Consider the following 18,443-nt stretch of genomic DNA (forward strand, 5'->3'; position numbering starts at 1 on the left):
AATATACTTTTACAAATAAACTTTATTACAAATACACAGTGTTGCCTTTACATTTTTGGTACATGATGAACACATGAAAATAACATTACAAAAGTATGTTTAGGATCATCCACTGTTTAGGTTAGCTAACATGATGGCACACACACATTTCATAAGTGCACAGACAATACAGGTGAAGGTTTACAGTTCATAGCAACAGAGAATTGACAATATACAATATTTTACGCAAGTAAATCGTGTTTCCTTGGTGAGCTCCACGAGAAGACAATGGCTGCCAAATAATAAACAATATACAGTGGGGTGCAAAAATGTGGGCACCCCAAGTCAAAATGCCTTTTACAATTAATATCTAAGTGAAAAGAAGCAAATCTAACATCTAAATGGTACAAAGTTAAAGCATCACATTTTAAAGCAAGATTTTTGGGGAAAAAGGCCTTGTGCAAAAGTTTGGGAACCCTGTCAGCTAGTACTTTGTAACTCCTCCTAGGGAAACTATAACAGCTTGCAAACGCTTCCTCTAGCCAGCTAAGAGTCTTTCAATTCTTGTTTCTAATTTTTCCCCATTCTTCCTGGCAGAACACCTCTAACTCAGAAATATTCTTTGGCCTTCTTGCATGCACAGCATGTTTGAGATCTCTCCACAGATTTAAATAATATTCCAATCTGGGGACTGATGGCCATTCCAAAACCTTCATCCATCTTTCCTGGAGGTACTTCATTTTGAGATATGCTTCGGGTCATTGTCCTGCTGGAATACCCAACCTCTCTTTAACTTCAATTTCTGGACTGACCTTCAAACATTAGCCTCTAATGTCTTGATATTTGGTGGAATCCATTCTTCCTTCCACCCACACAATATTGCCTGTGCCCCCTGCTGCTACACAACCCCAAAGCATAATGGATTCACCTCCATGCTTAACAGTTGGCAAGGTGTTCTTCTCTCCAAATGCTTCACATTTTTTTCTCCAAACATACCTTCTTGGTTGTGGCCAAAAAGTTACATTTGGGCTTTGTCAGTCCAAAGCACATTGTTCCAATAGGTTTCAGGTTTCTCATGGTTTTCTTTTGCATACTGCAGACGTAAATCACCTTGGTCTGGGCCTTATCTTATAATCATCTTCTCAGAGATGACAAAGATAACAAAGAATAATCCAAAAGGGTTCTCAAACTTTTGCTCAGGGCCATTTTCTTTTTTTATCATTTGAAAACTCAGAAAAATTAAAATAAAAAACCCCTAAAATGTACAGAAAGGTGTCATGTTTAACTTTGTAGCATTTAGTATTCAGGGTTGCTTTCAATCACTTGGAGAATAATTGTAACAGACATTTAAACCAGGGGTGCCCACATTTTTGCACCCCACTGTAAGTCAACATGAAACATGGGAATGAATGTGAGCATGTGGCAGCCAAAAGCGCACATCACAGTCGACGACTTTGACTGAGTCCATGTATGATGTGTGTAGTGTTCAGTTCATTGGAGTAACAGGCCTCCTTTGACCTTTGCCCCCCCCCTCCCAACCCTGGTCTAGAGGATCTGTCCTTTAGGGTGGAGGAGGATGGCGTTGGTGTGTTGTTTGGGCCGCAGGTATCCGTTACTGTAGTGGAAGTGGTTGGAGAGTGCTTCCGAGAGCCGGTAGGAGCTGGGGTCTGTGTCACAGTCACCCTCGTCACCCTCCAGGACCGCCTCTCGTTGGATCCACTCCTCCCCATCGGTCACCCCCTCTCTCGGGCCACCCAGAGGGGAAGGGAGGTCTTGGTCCCTGGGCCCACCACTCCCATCCTGCTGGGGCTTAATGGGGACCAGAGAAGAGGGCAGGCCAGAGTCCTGACAGAGAGAAAGAATAAAGAGTAACAGGGAGGGAGATGCACAGAAAGTGATGAATATTAAGAAAAATTAAAAACCAATAGGCCTATGTGTTTTTTTTCTGCATTAACGGGATAGAGACGGTAGAGATTGACAGGAAGGATGGGTGAGAGAGAGGAGGGATGACATGCAGGATATGTCGACGGCCAGAATCGAATCGGGGACCCTGCGATTACATGGCTGACGCCTTAGTGTGCTACGCCACCAAGCGCCCCGGCCTATGTATTCTTAAAATAAAAAAAAAGAAAGAAAGGTGAAATGAATTAGAAAAGACCTCCTTCCTTTCCTTACCACCATAATCAATTCCTCTTTATCCATAGGATCTGACCAAGCCAGAGTCAAGCATTTACCTTTTTTTTTTTACCTTTTTCTTTACATCTTTGGCATTTAGCTAAACATTTATCCAACGTACACCTTTGTAAGTCACTTTGGATAAAAAGGTGTCTGCTAAATGTAAAAAAATGTAATGTAAATTAATTTTAAAAGCTACATTATTTTAATTCCACATTATTTTTAAGACACAGATACACACCAGAGACATGTTGCTACTCTTCAGGTAGGACTCCACCCTTTGTATGCGCTCCTCCCTGTCTCTCTCCGTCTCAGGACCTCTCGTACTCTCTCTGCCCTCGCGCCATGTACCCTGGTACAGGACTGGGCGGCCCAGGTAGTCCAGCTCTACTTCTTCGGCAGTCCCTCGCTTAGAGAGGGTGGACTGGCTGCCTTTGTAGATGGGACGGTCCTAACGAAGGAAGACATTCATTGGCTAATTAGACGTCGCTGATGACAATCATTATCAATGGTATACATCATGTCTTGGAAATCAGGCATTATCATAAGTTTAAAACCTTACCTCAAGAGATGCAAGGCTCTGTTTCATCCTACTGTCTCTAAGTAGGGTACCATTCTCTGTCTGGGGGAAGAGAGGGAAGGAGAAGAGAGAGAGAGAGAGATGGTTAGAGCATTACATTAATTGACATGGAAAATGCATTTATACAAACGGGAGTGTACCGTGTCCATTTCTGAGCAGGTTTGTATTAAAGATACACTATATCAAACGGTATGCTTAGCTCTGCATCTGTGAACAGACTTGTACAGTATGTAATGTAATCTACTCTGTACCGGTCCTCTGGGATCTGAGCTGACAGAGTTGAGTCTCCTGGAGGAGTTCTGTCCGGAAAGAGAGTTGATTTCCTCCCTGTGAAAGAGAGAGTCATTGGGAGGTGTTCTCGCCCTGTTCTCCGTATGGAGGCCAGCCATATCAAGGACAAGGGCCAGTGGAGGCCGGTGTAGGTGGAAATCGGAAGGAGGACGGGCTCATTGTAATGGATGGAACAGAATGATGAATGGTATCAAACACACATGTGTGTACAAGTCTAGAAACACACGTGTTTGACACCATTCCTCATTCTGTTCCGTGCATTATAATGAACCCGTCCTCCGATTTCTGCCTCCACCAGCCTCCATTGTCTAAGGGTGTATGACGCATAACAAAAGGAGAGGTAGAAATCCCCCCCCAAAAAAGGTAATGTGGAAATCCAGTGTCAACTCACCTCGTTTCGCTAAGCGCCATCGCCAGCTTTCTATTTTTGCGTTGGTGGTATTTGGTGACTAAGATGATGATGAGGATCATGATGATGACCACCACCCCAGCAGCCGCTCCCACCGTGATCATCAGCATGGTGGAAACACTGATTTTATCATCGCTGGTTTCCTGGCCCTGGGTACACAAATATCTTCTTCAGAAAAAAACGTACGTAACTTATCTCTTATTAAGAAGGACATTTTTTTTTTACATTTTTGGCATTTAGCAGACACCTTTATCCACAGCAACTTACAACAAATACAGTTGACTAAGTAAGTGAACCATCTATCCACCAGTCATAGCAGGATAAAAGTTATCTATGCTGGGGCCAGGGGCCGTTGGCGGTCGTAGTGCTAGAAGAAGGACGATTTTTTTCTAATTATTTTAACATTAGAGAAACTGTACAGGAGGGGTAGAGGAGAAGTAGATGTATCAGGAGGGACAGTTAAGGTGTAGCCTGAAGAGATGGGTCTACAGTCTACGGCAGAAGATAGGGAGTGATTCTGCAGTGATGACAGCATTGGGAAGTTTGTTCCACCAGCGAGGTGCCAGGACGTTAAAGAGTCCTGACCGGGTAGCGTGACTGCCGCATCCACGTAGAGGTGGTGCCAGATGGCCAGCAGAGGTGGAAGAGCAGAGTGAGTGGGCTGGTGTTTGGGGGTTGTGCATTGCTTGCAGACAGGAATGGGCTGTTCCTTAGGCAATTACCAGGGTCTTGAATCTGATGCGAGCTGCTATCGGGAGCCATCGAAGGGTGCGAAGGAGAGGGGTAAACATGGGAGAATTTGGGGAGGTTGAACACCAGACGGGCGACAGCATTCTGGATGAGCTGCAGAGATCTGATGGCAGAGGCAGGGAGCCTGGCCAGGAGTGCGTTGCAGTAGTCAAGACGGGAGATTACAAGTGACTGGAACAAGAGTTGTGCCGCTTCTCTGGTGAGGAATGGACGTATCCTTCTGATGTCATAGAGGAAGAATCTGCAGGAGCGTGCTGTCGCAGTGATGTTCAGGAGGAGGTCATCGGAAAGCTCTCTACTGTGATGGTGAAGTCTTGGACAGGGCAAGCTTTCCCAGGGAGCAAGAGTAGTTCAGTCTGGTTAAGGTTGAGCTTGAGATGCTGGGAAAGCGATCCTCCCACATCACCTGGGAAGAGCGATCAGCCAGGTAGGATTCAAACCAGGAGAGTGCAGAGCCAGAGACGCCCAGATCAGAGAGGCTAGAGGGAAGGATCGGGTGGTTTACTGTGTGGAATGCAGCAGACAGGTCTAAGAGGATGAGAACAGTGGAGTATTCATAAATATCTTAAATAATCAGTGGATTGTGGTGGCCTAGTGGATAGTGAGTTGGACTGGTGATCAGAAGGTCATGAGTTCAAATCCCACCTCGGAACACCGCCATAGTGTGCCACTTAACCATAGTGTGCCACTTAGCCCTAGTGTGCCACTTAGCCCTAAGACTGTTCCTGTGATCTCTAATTGTAAGTCGCTTTGGATAAAAGCATATGCTAAATCGTTAAAATATAATGTAAATGTAATCAGAACTGTCTTAGGAACTGATGGATGATGATCGTAACGTCTAAAGTTAAGAAAAAGTAGAGGAACCTTTCGTGAATCCTGGCCAGGCTGCAGGAGGCTCGTAGAGGCTGAGAGAGGAAGACGAGGGAAGAAGAGCATAGATGGCACAGTTATACACACACACACACACACACACACACACACACACACACACACACACCCTAACCCTAAAGGTAACCTGTGGTACAAGATGTTTTTTTGTTGTACACTTTTTCCATGTCTGTATTTCTAGCGATGGCCACAGGGGGGCAGCAAATGTACATGAATAAAACTAGTGATAAGCTGCTACAGTCCGTTGTGTTTATGCTGTCTATGATCCCAACAGAATACAGGAGACACATTGCCTACCTATGATTTTTATATCAAAGTCTGCTTTCCCTGTTCCCACGACGTTCTTAGCCACGCATTCATAAACACCACGGTCTTCAAGTCTGAGGGCCTGGCCAAACACAAGCCTTCCTCCATCCACAGTCACGCCGTCTGGTAGAGCACCCCCCTTCCTGTAGATTCACAGAGACAGACACAGGGACAGACACAGAAACAGACACAGACACAGAAACAGACACAGAGACAGAGACAGAGACAGAGACACACACACACCACACATTATAGGAAATGTACATATTACCATTACTCAGCCATGTACTGTATTCATTCACTTCTAGAACAGCACTCACTACTTCGACAATGGCTATGAGGGTTAGCCTTGAGGGTTTCTGTTTTTCTTTACACTTTACACTTTAAAGATATGCTACAGTAAAGATGCATTCAGTTTACCCTACATATTTGAGCTGCATGCAAAGCTCTGAAGAGAACATCAGGCTAACACCAACAATACCATAAAACCAAAACAACTGGTCCGTGTTGTCGAAGGTGTTTTGGTTAAATGCATTTCCTTCTGATTAGGTTTACCACAAAGTACATTTGCATACACCTCTAAAAACCTGTTGGTTTACTGCTCGTCCCTATTGATCTGAACAGACAAATACAGTCATGTGAACATTTTTTGCACACCCCGTGAAATTCTTTTAAGAAATACGGACGTCAATATTTGATGTTCTTTCAAACAATGTCTATAGATAAAGGTGATGTAATTGAACCAAAAACAATGAAAATGTAAATGTATCTATTAAATCTATTTAACAAAATAGCTGGTATTGCCCCCTTTGGCTGAAATAACCTCAATAGGTGTTTCCTATAATCATCTACCAGCCTCTGACTGGGGGAACGTTTCTTCCCACTACTCCATGCAGAATTCTCCTGTGTGATGTTTGAGGGGTGTCTTCACGCACATCCCATTTTCAAATCACCCCACAGCATCTCAATAGTATTAAGATCCGGGCTTTGACTCGGCCATTCCAGAACTCTGCATTTCTTTCTTTTGAGCCATTCCTTGGTGGATTTACTGGAATGTTTTTGGGTCATTGACATGTTGCACGGCCCACATCCACTTCACTTGTTACATTTTGGGACGGATGGTCTCACATTTTCCTCAAGCACCCTCTGATACAATAAAGAATACATAGTGGATATTATGGTGAGCTGACCAGGCCCTGCTGCAGCAAAACAGCACCAGACCATGACATTTCCATGTCATGCTTTGTATGAGGTTCTTGTGCTCAAATGCTGTCTTTGGTTTACGCCAAACATGTCTTCTGTTACTGTGCCTAAATAATTAAACTTTGGATTAATCTATCCAAAGAACATTGTTCCAGAAGTCCTGATCTTTCTCTAGGTGTTCTCTGGCAAACTTTAGTCTTGTCCTGATGGGTTTTCTGGACAGAAAGGGTTGCCTCCTTGCACACCTCCCCTGCAAATCATACTTGCAGTCTCTTTCTAATGGTAGATGGATGTACTTTGACATCAACTGTGGTAAGAGCTACCTGTAGCTCCTGTGATGACATTTTAGGATTGTTGGGGACTTCTTTAAGCATCTTGCGGTCTGCTCTTGGGCTGAACTTGCTAGGACGGCCCGATCTGGCCATGTTGGCAGTTGTTTATGCTCTCCACAATTCTTTTCAGGACAGTGGAATGGGTGATTTCTACTTGTTTGGAGACCTTTTTAAATCCCTTCCCAGACTCGTACGCATCTACAACCTTTCTGAAGGCCTTTCTGAGAGCTCTTTTGATCATGGTGATAGCACTCTCTTCAACAATCAAGAACAAACCATAAGACAGGCACCTCCAAAATCCTCTCTAACGACATTCTAATAATTTGCACTTGATTCTAATTTTAGGCATTTTAAGTAATAATAAATGTGGGGGTGTCCTCACAAGAAAATTACATTATACAAATGCTTTTTAAAATATATTGTTTTTCTGTTTTATTTGTTTAGATACATTACCCCCCTATTATCTCTGAGAATTGTTCAAACAAATATCAAATGTCCATATGTTGAAATATGTTGAAAAAGACTAATCTTTTTCACATGACTGTACACTACAGGCAGGACCTATATTGTGTTTCTGCACAACTTCAAACATCGCAAAGGGGGTGGCTTTCCTGGGGGGCGGGTGTCTGTGTCTGGGGGGGGGGGGGTATAATGGATAGTCAGTTTCTGCTCCAACTCTTCTGAGGGGGGTCATATTGCCCTAGTTTCGCTGTAGCTGATGCTACCCACTAACCAGGGCAGGGGGGCCTCTCATGTTTCTGTTCTCAGCCCCACCTTCTAGCAGCCTTCAGATCAGAATCACACCACTAGAGATTAACATCTTACACTGAATATACGTTTGAATCCGACACTGATAGATGAGGACACCAACACCAACCAATCAACAAGCAGCCAGGACCCCATTTTTTTTTCATTCGAAAGCTTGACTGTTATTTTACGTTTCAGGTGATGCAATACTTTAAGGCAATTTTAAAAGTATTATCTCCCTAAATTACAGTATATGGCACTTCTGTTAACACTGACTCGTGCATTTTTTCCTTACTGCAATAAAGAATACTTAATTGTGTGTTCTGTCATTATTGTAATGCTCTGAGAAGAATCTTTAATTAAGTGCAGACCCTGTGTTTGAGAGTGCATTAGAGTGATACTTAAAGTGAGGCGCTATGATTAAGAGCTTTAGATACGTCTCCACTTCTTCCTCCCTCCGTCCCTCCCTCCCTCCCTTCCTCTCTCTCTCTCTCTTTCTCTTCCTCCCTCCCTCGTGTGAAAGGGTCTCCCTACCCTTCTGTTTTCAGATTCTGCAACATGACACCATGCCTTTTATTCCATATTGAATTGAACAAAGACAGAAAGAGCTCCCTCCTCTCGTTGACACACTCTTCTTTGTGGAGTTTGTGGAGTATGTGTACGTGTGTGTGTATGTGTGTGTGTGTGCGTGTGTGTGTGTGCGTGCGTGCGCGCGCTTTGAGGCACATTGCCTTCACCCTGTATACACACTCCTGTATATGTATACACAGGTATAGCAGATTAAACATGAAGTCAGTATTACATTAGTCAAATAAATGCATCGTTTATAGAGAAAGCCAGACACACGCACACAGACACCCAGGCACACACACGCAGCCAACCAGACATACACAGACAGACAGACACGCAGACACCCAGGCACAGACACACAGCCAACCAGACATACAGACAGACAGACACACAGACACAGACAGCCAGACACAGAGACAGACACACAGCCAACCAGACATACAGACAGGCAGACACACAGACAGCCAGACAGACACAGACAGCCAGACACAGAGACAGACACACAGACAGCCAGACAGACACAGACAGCCAGACACAGAGACAGACACACAGACAGGTCATACCTGGTCCAGGTGATCTGTGGGTTGGGGTTCCCTCCGGCCTCACACCTGAGCTCGGCCTTCTCCTGCCCCACAAACCAGTTGCCATGGTAGCCAGTGAGTTCCGCATTTGGGGGGTCTGTAACACATCACACATCAGTGGGAGGCTGGTGGCAGGTAGAAATCGGAAGACGGGCTCATCGTAATGTATGGAATAGAATGAGGACTCACTGGTCTAATCTGCAGTTGTATGCACATCATGGATCAAGTACTGAATATGGCCACGTAGTGCTTAAACTACCATGTTAACAGGTGTGGATAAAACAAACTCACAGTGCACCACCACGTGATTACTAAGCCTGCGGGGGCGCTCCATGGAGGGGTGCCAGACCAGGCAGTCCAGCCTCTTCCCGTTCATGCTGCGGAGGGGGTGCAGGGAGAAGTAGGTGGACACGGACCCCCCCTCGAGGCTGCGGTTCTGGTACTGGCCCGGGAGGTCGGTGTCCCAGGCCAGGCGGGGCGGGGGGCGGGCCACGGACCGACAGGAAGCAGCCACGCGGAAGGACTGGCCCTCGACCAGAACCACGGGGTCCAGAGAGGAGATGGGCATGGCTGTGGGGAAGAGGAGAGGAGGTGGAGAGGTTAGGGCATATGGAATACCATGTTGGTGAGGTAAACTGACCATGTTGATAAACCTCAGGCAATTTTACTGGGTTCCGGGTTCCTTTTGTGGTTGAGACCAACCAATCTTATTGATAGTGATTTTATTTTATTTTTTTAAATGTTTTAGGGCTATTGGGACAGTAGAGATTGACAGGAAGGATGGGTGAGAGAGAGGGGGAAAGAATCAAACCAGGGACCTTGTCTGCACCTAGTGTGCTACTTACACGCCCCGGATTAGATTGATTTGAGAATTGATGATGAAGATCATCATCACAGAAATTATAGTAACCAGAGTCATTATCTAGGACTCTGATAATAAAGTAACAACAGTGGTGTAATAGTTTGGAGAAGGAAGAGGAGGAGGAGGAGGAGGAGGAAGAGGGTCTTACTCCAGACGATGAGTGATATCTGTTTCTCAAAGTTCCCAGAGGGGAAGGTGCTGATTTTGCAGGTGTAAGTTGCCTCGTCAGACTCCACAGTGCTCAGGATGACCAGAGCGGAGTTCACTGTGGGGCTGCTGCTCTCAAACCTCACCCGCCCAGAGAAACGGCCAAACTCTGACAGAGAAAAACATAGGTTCATTGGTGAATATCATTCCCGAAAGGGGATTTAATCTGTGACTAGACTAAGCATGGGTGTTACAACCTCCGCAGATAAAGACGAAGCAGTCTTCATTTATTCATAACCAAATACTATGGCATTATTGTGTAGCTATTGTGTGTGTGAGTGTGAGTGTGTATGTGGTTCACCTGTGTGCCCCTCTGTGCAATGTGTGTGTGTGTGTGTGTATATATATGTGTGTGTGTGTGTGTGTGTGTGTGTGTGTGTGTGTGTGTGTGTGGTTTACCAGTGTGCCCCTCTGTGCAATGTGTGTGTGAGTGTGTATGTGTGTGTGGTTCACCTGTGTGCCCTTCTGTGCAATGTGTGTGTGTGTGTGTGTGTGTGTGTGTATGTGTGTGTGTGTGTATGTGTGTGTGTGTGTGTGTGTGTGTGTGTGTGTGGTTTACCAGTGTGCCCCTCTGTGCGGTGGGCAGTGATGATCTGTTCCTTGGTGCCGTCAGGCTGCTCCCTGGACCAGGTGACCTGGACCACCTGCTCGTCCCCCTGGACCTGGAAGTGACACGGCAGCCGGGTCTCAGCCTCCGCCACGGAGCGCAGCGGCGAGGAGGGAGGGGGCTCCACAAACCCACCCTGCACACACACCACTGAGAGAGGAGGGTGGGAAGGAGGGAGGGAGGGAGGGAGAGAGAGAGAGAGAAAGTGTGTGTGTATGTGCGTGTGTGTGTGTGCATGTGCGTGAGAAAGAGAGAGAGAGAGAGATAACAAGTGTGTGTGTGTGTGTGTGTGTGTGTGTGTGTGTGTGTGTGTGTGTGTGTGTGTGTGTGTGTGTGTGTGTGTGCATGTGCGTGAGAAAGGAGTGAGAATTTAGATAAAGTGGGTGAGGGGGTGTGAGAAAGTGATTGTTCACTATCACAGACAAGGAAAAGCAAACATTTTGCCTTTTGAAAGTTGCGGGCAAACAGACATCTCAGCGTCAATGATCGACTTGGCTCATTAATGATTCCACCTGCAGATCAAGGACAGCATGGCAGCACAGTATATAAGCCTTCTGAGTCCCCACGGCCACACAAGAACAAGGACGACCACCTCGGGTGCAATGACACACAGAGGAATGCAAACAGACTTTTTCTCACACATTGGGAGTCTTTGGGACCCTTATTCCGTGTCAGAAAACAGCAGTGTTTATGACCTATTTTCCTCCCAGGGCTAGAGGGGAAATAGACAGACACACAACTAGAGGTAGGTCTATAAAGTGAGTCACAACGTTGCCTTACTTGATTTTCCTGTTCATGCCATTTCCCTGAATCACATGTTGGATCAGCAACAATAGGCCTACTTTTTTAAAACAACATATAGGCCTACACGATCAGTGTGTAGTGTGTACCTTACATTTATTGTAGTAAAATACCTCTGACTAAGACAGGTATTGCTTCACCGGACGTGCCCCAAAATTCTCATATCTTATTCATTATTAATCATACAACGAGGAATGTTATTGGGAAAGAAACCTGCAGGGTTTCCAAAGTAAGAATGTAACTCTCCCACATTGCTGAGCAGGACTATATAAAGAGCATTCAATACTCACCACTCCCTGGTACGCAACAATTTAACAAACACCCACCCAGATAAACAAACAGTATGAGCAATAACAAAAAACAAAGTTGTCAATTATCCCAAATAAATACTGAATGTTATTATCTTACCAATGGCCCATAGTTCCAGCCACGCTGCCAACTGGCCCCTGTCCCAAACAGAGAACTTCATCCCCTGGAACTTTGTCCCCGCCGCTCTGTCTCAATCCACGGACCCTCCAAAAACAATCCTTGAAAGTTGATCTGATTCTCGCAAATCTTAACAATCCTTGAACGTTTAACTGATCGTTGCAAATCTCGTAATGTTACTAAAGCCCACGATGGAACAATCCAGACAGAACCAGGTAGAATATCCGAAATATGAATCCAAAGTGGAGTGTGTCCCGGTGTCTCGATCACGAAACCAATCGTCACCAATTTGTCCGCCCCGAAGACCGCTCTCAGGTACGCAGGCTGTGCGTCAGGTGCGTTTGTCCCTTCCAAGTTCCGTAGATCTATCCTTCCAGTCTATTACTGCGTCTCTGTTATTCTAAACATTTAACATTTAACATTTAACATCACGATTAACCCCATAAAGAGCTATAATGTCAACAGCCTATTTGTTCCATTTTCACTTCTCCACCGCGGTGCCTGCACGCTACCGGAGAGGGGGGTAGCCTACACCTGTCCTGCCCTGGCGGCCGGTGCGTCTCTCCGCCCCCTCTTCTGCTTCAGCCACACCTTCTATTTAAAATCCAACATTTTTTTCTACACGTATATTTCACCATTGTTCAACTTCAGACAATTAATTGACTACGCAAAAAATGCTTTCTTTGATCAGAAACAATGGGCAAAGCGATCAGGATACAAAATCAACACAATTGCGCGCATGTTGTCATCGACGTCCAATTGCCATGTCGCAGGCGTATGATTAAACTAATGACATATTATTCCCATTGGCACCTGTAGGCACATAGAGTACAGTTTTAGTCCCTACATTACAAGCTTGGCCGAACATTCTTCCACTACACTACACAGTATTAGGACAGATAGGCCTTTAAAAACACTTTACAAACAAGGCTTGGACTAAAAAGTATCTTCAATGGAGATTTTACATTGAAAGTGTGATTTAGTCCAGGACTAGGCTTATTAAGCCTTGTCTGAGAAACTGGTCTTATATGTCTATGTCTTGTTTTGTCAACAAAGTTGATTACTCCAGAGGAATATTTAGTTGACTAAAAAGAGTCTTATTCCACACATAAAGTAGTTATTTGGTGTCTTGCAAATCAAGACCAGTTTGGATATCAAATGCCAAGAAGAGTGGATTGTTCAGGTGGATGGAATAGTATTGTGTTATTGTCCTGGTGACTTCAGGATCTTATTGTGTGGTGCCTTAGAGGTATACAGCTGACTCTCTGTTTAAGTAGTTTGTTGTGACCGTGTTTTGAATACAGTTCCATGGCTAGCAGTTATGTGTCTATGTAAATAGTGAGGGTCATAGAAACTTACTGGCTCAGGGTCTATGTGTCTGTGATTGCCCTCTTGTGGTCTTTGCGTCCAAGCCAAGACTTCACTGTTAAATACCCAATGCCCGGTCCCAATCTCCACTCTGCGATCTGTGAACTATGCCCTCACCAGATCAGAATCAGAATCAGAATCTGAATGGTTTGGCAGTCTTTAGTTTTTTTCCAGCGTACAGGAGCCTAATTGCTTGGAGGAAAAAGCTGTTTCAGCCCAGAGGCTTCGACTGCAGTAGCTCAAACAGTTTCAGATTGGGGGGGTTGGGGTCCCTAATTATCCTGAGGGCCTTTTTGACACACCGGTCCTTTAGAGGTCCAGGATGGAGGGAAGCTCACATCCACTGATCCAATCAGCTGTCCGCATCACTTGTCATTACATTGAGAACAAGAAATACAATGCAACAAAATACCTGAGGCAGAGCAGCTCTCCAACACTGTGAACGGTGCCCTCATGCACCTGTTTGTCAGGCCTTCTGATGTTACAGAGAACACAAGGCTCCAAAACATGTATTTCTGGACAGACATACAGTATAATAACCCTGTACTTACCTGTACCTCAGGGAGGCTGGTGGAGGTAGACATCGGAGGACGGGCTCATTGTAACGCAAGGCACACAATGAGGAATTCCACCGTTCCAGCAATTACAAAGAGCCTCTCCTCCGATTTCTACTTCCACCAGCCTTCACTGCTGTACTTGCAAGGAAACGTTGAGTGAACACAGGGAAACCGCATAGCAACACATGATTACTACAGATAGATTAGAGAGATGATTGTAACACCCCATGAGTATCGCATGAACACATCGCATGAACGACGACAGCAAAACAGAGACTATGCATTGCCTATTGCCTCTTGATTTTGTCTCCGGTGATCAGGTTAGGGGTCTGAGTTAGGCTTTCCCCACGGCGAGTAAACATACATAATTACATTATATTACATTACATAATTATGCGCAGTCAGTGTTTGGTATTCTATAATATAAACTACCTGAGGATAGAATTTCTATTAACACTGATGGCATTTGTACTGTTGCTCGTGAAGATGCAATACAAAGACATTTAAGGTCAAAAGTCAAATGATGTAATCTTTTTAATCATTTGATAAATTACAGGTAAATTAATAGATCATTTTATAAAGTCAGAAGTTGGTTTACAGAATGATAGAAATACATATTGAACACTTCCTGTTTAGGCCCCTGACAGTCACCAATTGACTAGCGTAAACATGCAGTTTAAGACAGGAATTACAAGGTACTGTAAATAGATAGATCATTTTACAAAATGAGAAATTTGTTTACAGAATGATAGAAATATTGCATACTGAACAGTGCCTGCATAGGCCCCAATACAACTAGCCCAACATAAACATGCTGTTTAGGACAGGAAAAGTACTCAAAACAAGTTAATTAATTATTGTTTAGAACTTACAAAGTGGACTAATATAAACAAATTAACTCTCGTTTGTCTTGTTGTTTTCAGATACTTCAGTACTACTCGCCATCGTCAATTACACAAATTGTTACACGATTATCTCCTTTTTCTGCACTTTGATGGTCTCATAGGTGTCCAGGCCAGGATGGGACAAACCCTGTGAGAGAGAGAGAGAGAGAGAGAGAGAGAGAGAGAGAGAGAGAGAGAGAGAGAGAGAGAGAGAGAGAGAGAGAGAGAGAGAGAGAGAGAGAGAGAGAGGTAGAGAGGGAGGAGAGAGAAGAGAGATAGAGAGACTCAATGTACAGTATGTACATGCATACTGTATGTGGCATTGTGGTTTAAAGTTAACAACATATCATTTGTTTGGCCAATGCCCTTTAGCCTAACCCTTTAGCCAATGCAACAACAAAAATGTTTAAATACACATTTTTCACCATGAACACTTCTTTAATCCCACATCTTTAATGTTTGCACTCATTAGTCAAGAACTGTCATTAGTCACAAAAGTAATCTTACCGAATAGATGCCCTCCTCTTTGCTTGGTTTCTGTAGGGTATGGGAATGACAGAAATTAGGAACAAGGAAACTAAAGGTGCACAGTGCTCACAGAAACTAAAACCTGCCTTGCTATTTACGTTGAAATATGATTTCACAATATTCAATGGTGATGATGAAGTATCGTTTTGCAGAAGCAGGCCTATGTTCACAGTTTCATCAGTTCCTTCTTTGGCCTTCTCTTCCTCAGTGACGCAAATAACCAAAGAAGATACGAGGACAATGTTGTGCTTTTCCTGCTCTTAGATTTTACACAGTATGCTTCTATTAAATTAATTTGTCTCACATACTGTAATATCAATTGCCAAAAATAAATAAATCTTCTAGCACGATGACTGACAATGGCCCTAGATTACTTTTTCCTAAGACTGATGGATAGATGATTCACTTACTTAGTCAAATATATTTCTTGTAAGTCGCTTTGGAATAAGGCGGCTGTTCAATGCCAAAAATGTAAATGTGAAATGTAAATGTGTGTGTGTGTGCAAAGGGCGGTGTTCTTTTAGGTGCGTGAGAGTAATGGAAACTTGTGCGCGTTTATAAATATCATGGTTAGTGGTCACTTCTTGTTCACAGGAAATGATCACACTGAGTGAGGTGGGGAGTTTAAGCAGAACCATTTAGGAGAAATGCAAAGAAACAAAAAAGGCATATGACATGTTCCTGAACAGAACCTTTTTTAAAAAGCATTTGACATGTTCCTGAACAGAACCTTTTAAAAAAGGAAATGCGATGCATGCATCTTTAACCAGATCCACTTTTTTGTCTGTGTTGATTTAAACACTGCTCATTAGCATACTTGTCCCCCGTCTCTTTGAGACACTCTCACACACACACACATACCGGTACTCATTTACAAACACACACATACACACATACCGGTACTCATTTACAAATACACACACACATACACACATACCGGTACTAATTTACAAATACACACACACATACTGGTACTAATTTACAAATACACACACACATACACGCATACCGGTACTAATTTACAAATACACACACACATACACACATACACACAATAAAATATTCATACTGTACCTTTGGATGTCCATCCATGTTTATGTATTGTACTGGAACAATCTGGAAGAACATGAGACATGCAGTATATTCAGTTTAAACATGAGACATGCAGTATATTCAGTTTATTAAACATGAGACATGCAGTATATTCAGTTTATTAAAAACATGAGACATGCAGTATATTCAGTTTATTAAAAACATGAGACATGCAGTATATTCCGTTTATTAAAAACATGAGACATGCAGTATATTCAGTTTATTTGTACAGGAATGTGGAAGTGATTCTAGTGGAAATGAGATCTCTGCTTCTGTGAGGCATCATCATATTTGATGTTTTGAATGATTTTGAATGTGGTATGATCGTTAGGATATTGGGAACAATTCTGTTAAAATAATTTGACAGTGTACCGGTATTCAGAGTATTCTGGCTATGCCCACATATCAACAAAATACAGTATACACTTTTTTGCACATTGTCTCTGTCAAATAAACATAATAATACAATAAAATAATACATAACATGTATGAATATATACAATAATATAATAAAATGTCTCATCATACAGCATGTGTTAGATATTAGATAGATTAGCCTCTGGTATTATTGTATTATATTAATCAATTTTATGTATTCTTTTATTGTATTATTATGAATACATTTTATGTATTATTTTATTTTATTATTATATACATTAGTACATTTTATGTATTATTTTATTGTATTATTATATACATTAATACATTTTATGTATTATTTTATTGTATTAGGATGTTTAATAAGGAGCTGTTGTCTGTACCCTCAGTCTGCAGTACAAGATGGTCAGAACGATGCCGTAGATCACAAGAATGCCATCCAGAACGTAGCACAACCTCCCCTCATCAAAGGCCTCTGTACACATAGAGGCACATTCATATTCATCATCACCATCATCATCTTCACCACCACCTTCATTATTATCACCATCATATTTTATGTTTGTATCAACGCCACATATTTGGGGAGGGAGGATTTTCATTTTGCTCAGGTTGAAATACTGTAAACAACAATTCCAGCACTACATTACTAGTGAAATAGCTCCACAGGTACTAGTGAAATAGCTCCTCGACCACATTAATTAAGCAGTGGTAATAATTGATTTGATCAGACAAAAAAACCACATTCATTTCCATTTCTTACCTGCACAGCTGAAGAGGAGAGTGACCAAGATCAGGGAGCCTTGCATCATCATTATCTTGGGTGGCAGGTCAGCGCACGGAGGGATAGAGAGAGATACGAACTAGATACGTCTATTTCGATGGCTGTGTGTTGTCTGGTTCTTGACACCTCGGAACAGAAAGCATCAGTGCAGTTAGCAGGAAGTCAAGGGCTTACAGTGTCCGTTTTAATGTCTAAGCTCTAACCCCGGTAACCACACGCCAGGCCCTCCCCTCCCCCTCACGCAGAAATGTTCCTGTTGCTCAAAATGACTTATGCAACAGAGATAGTGAAAAAGTACTGCAATATATACCCCCATTTCTGATGCATAAGATTGCTGCTAATGTACGTTATTCATGCATTTTGTTACACATGGAGGGAAATTGTAATTCAAAGGTGGGTAGGCCCCTATTCATTTTCTGATGAACTTTTGATGGATATAGACCACAGCAGCCAATCATGTAACTAAAAGCTCAATCCAATATAGCGTGAGGAACATTTTACAGAAGGTTTGACGCGAGCTTTCATTTTAATGCATGAGGGTGTTGGCCTGGTGTTGCTGCATAAGCAGTCGTCACAAAAGGACACATACACTGTGTAGCAGGGGAGGCTGGTGGAGGCAGAAATCGGAGGACCGGCTCATTGTCGTGCATGGAAACGGTATGAGGAATGTTATCAGACACAATGATCCCATCCTCTGATTTCTACCTCCACCAGCCTCCCCTGATGTGTAGGACGGTGATGCATGTACAGAAGGTTTCACTATACTGTATACAGGCTTGGAGCAAGACCACATTAAATATGACCAGGAAAAGGGACTTTCTGAGACTTCAATGTCTTAGTCCAAGTTACTGTTTCGACATGTCTTCCACTAAGTTCTGGCCAAACATTGAGAAACAGGCTGAGATAAGATAGCTTCCTCTTTCTGTGTGGACTTCCCATTTACAATGATTTAGTTTATCTTTAATAATAATAATAATAATAATAATTCATTGAATTTTGATAGCGCTTTTCCGAGGCTCAAAGACGCTGACAATATAGGGGATACGGAAAACACAAAAACAACAAGTAACATGGAACACAGAGTCAGCGAACGGGGAGGGGGGGGGGGGGGGGGGTGGTGGGGACAGGGGAGGTGGTT

At 43.3% G+C, this 18,443-nt stretch overlaps 2 protein-coding genes across 2 annotated transcripts; both read right to left on the reverse strand.

The window, feature by feature from the left end:
* Positions 1–10: 10 nt before the first annotated feature.
* nectin4b (nectin cell adhesion molecule 4b) lies at positions 11–12,150 on the reverse strand. The gene is made up of 12 exons (XM_080546482.1): positions 11,697–12,150; positions 10,440–10,637; positions 9,822–9,989; positions 9,103–9,381; positions 8,794–8,908; positions 5,370–5,521; positions 5,049–5,089; positions 3,417–3,583; positions 2,986–3,061; positions 2,717–2,776; positions 2,396–2,605; positions 11–1,824 (listed from the first exon to the last, which is right to left on the reverse strand). Exons 1-12 carry the CDS (start codon positions 11,755–11,757, stop codon positions 1,525–1,527), a joined length of 1,827 nt encoding a protein of 608 aa, XP_080402608.1. The 5' UTR covers positions 11,758–12,150; the 3' UTR covers positions 11–1,524.
* A 2,112-nt stretch (positions 12,151–14,262) lies between these two features.
* On the reverse strand, positions 14,263–17,413 carry fcer1gl (Fc receptor, IgE, high affinity I, gamma polypeptide like). The gene is made up of 5 exons (XM_080546307.1): positions 17,285–17,413; positions 16,905–16,996; positions 16,126–16,167; positions 15,031–15,060; positions 14,263–14,671 (listed from the first exon to the last, which is right to left on the reverse strand). Exons 1-5 carry the CDS (start codon positions 17,334–17,336, stop codon positions 14,603–14,605), a joined length of 285 nt encoding a protein of 94 aa, XP_080402433.1. The 5' UTR covers positions 17,337–17,413; the 3' UTR covers positions 14,263–14,602.
* Between the last annotated feature and the right edge of the window lie 1,030 nt (positions 17,414–18,443).

The sequence above is a fragment of the Nansenia antarctica genome (genome assembly GCF_963989245.1).
Source record: "Nansenia antarctica genome assembly, chromosome: 16".
Lineage (NCBI taxonomy): Eukaryota > Metazoa > Chordata > Actinopteri > Argentiniformes > Microstomatidae > Nansenia > Nansenia antarctica.

Excerpts from the sequence above, each read along its gene's own strand:
- nectin4b (XM_080546482.1), bottom strand. The coding sequence starts at position 11,757 with ATGAAGTTCTCTGTTTGGGACAGGGGCCAGTTGGCAGCGTGGCTGGAA. Across the intron at positions 10,638-11,696 it reads GCTGGAACTATGGGCCATTG|TGGTGTGTGTGCAGGGTGGG; the intron begins GTAAGATAATAA and ends CTCCTCTCTCAG. Across the intron at positions 3,062-3,416 it reads ATGGCGCTTAGCGAAACGAG|GGAGGAAATCAACTCTCTTT; the intron begins GTGAGTTGACAC and ends TCTCTTTCACAG.
- fcer1gl (XM_080546307.1), bottom strand. The coding sequence starts at position 17,336 with ATGATGATGCAAGGCTCCCTGATCTTGGTCACTCTCCTCTTCAGCTGT. Across the intron at positions 15,061-16,125 it reads ACATGGATGGACATCCAAAG|AAACCAAGCAAAGAGGAGGG; the intron begins GTACAGTATGAA and ends CATACCCTACAG. Across the intron at positions 14,672-15,030 it reads AAGAGGAGGGCATCTATTCG|GGTTTGTCCCATCCTGGCCT; the intron begins GTAAGATTACTT and ends TCTCTCTCACAG.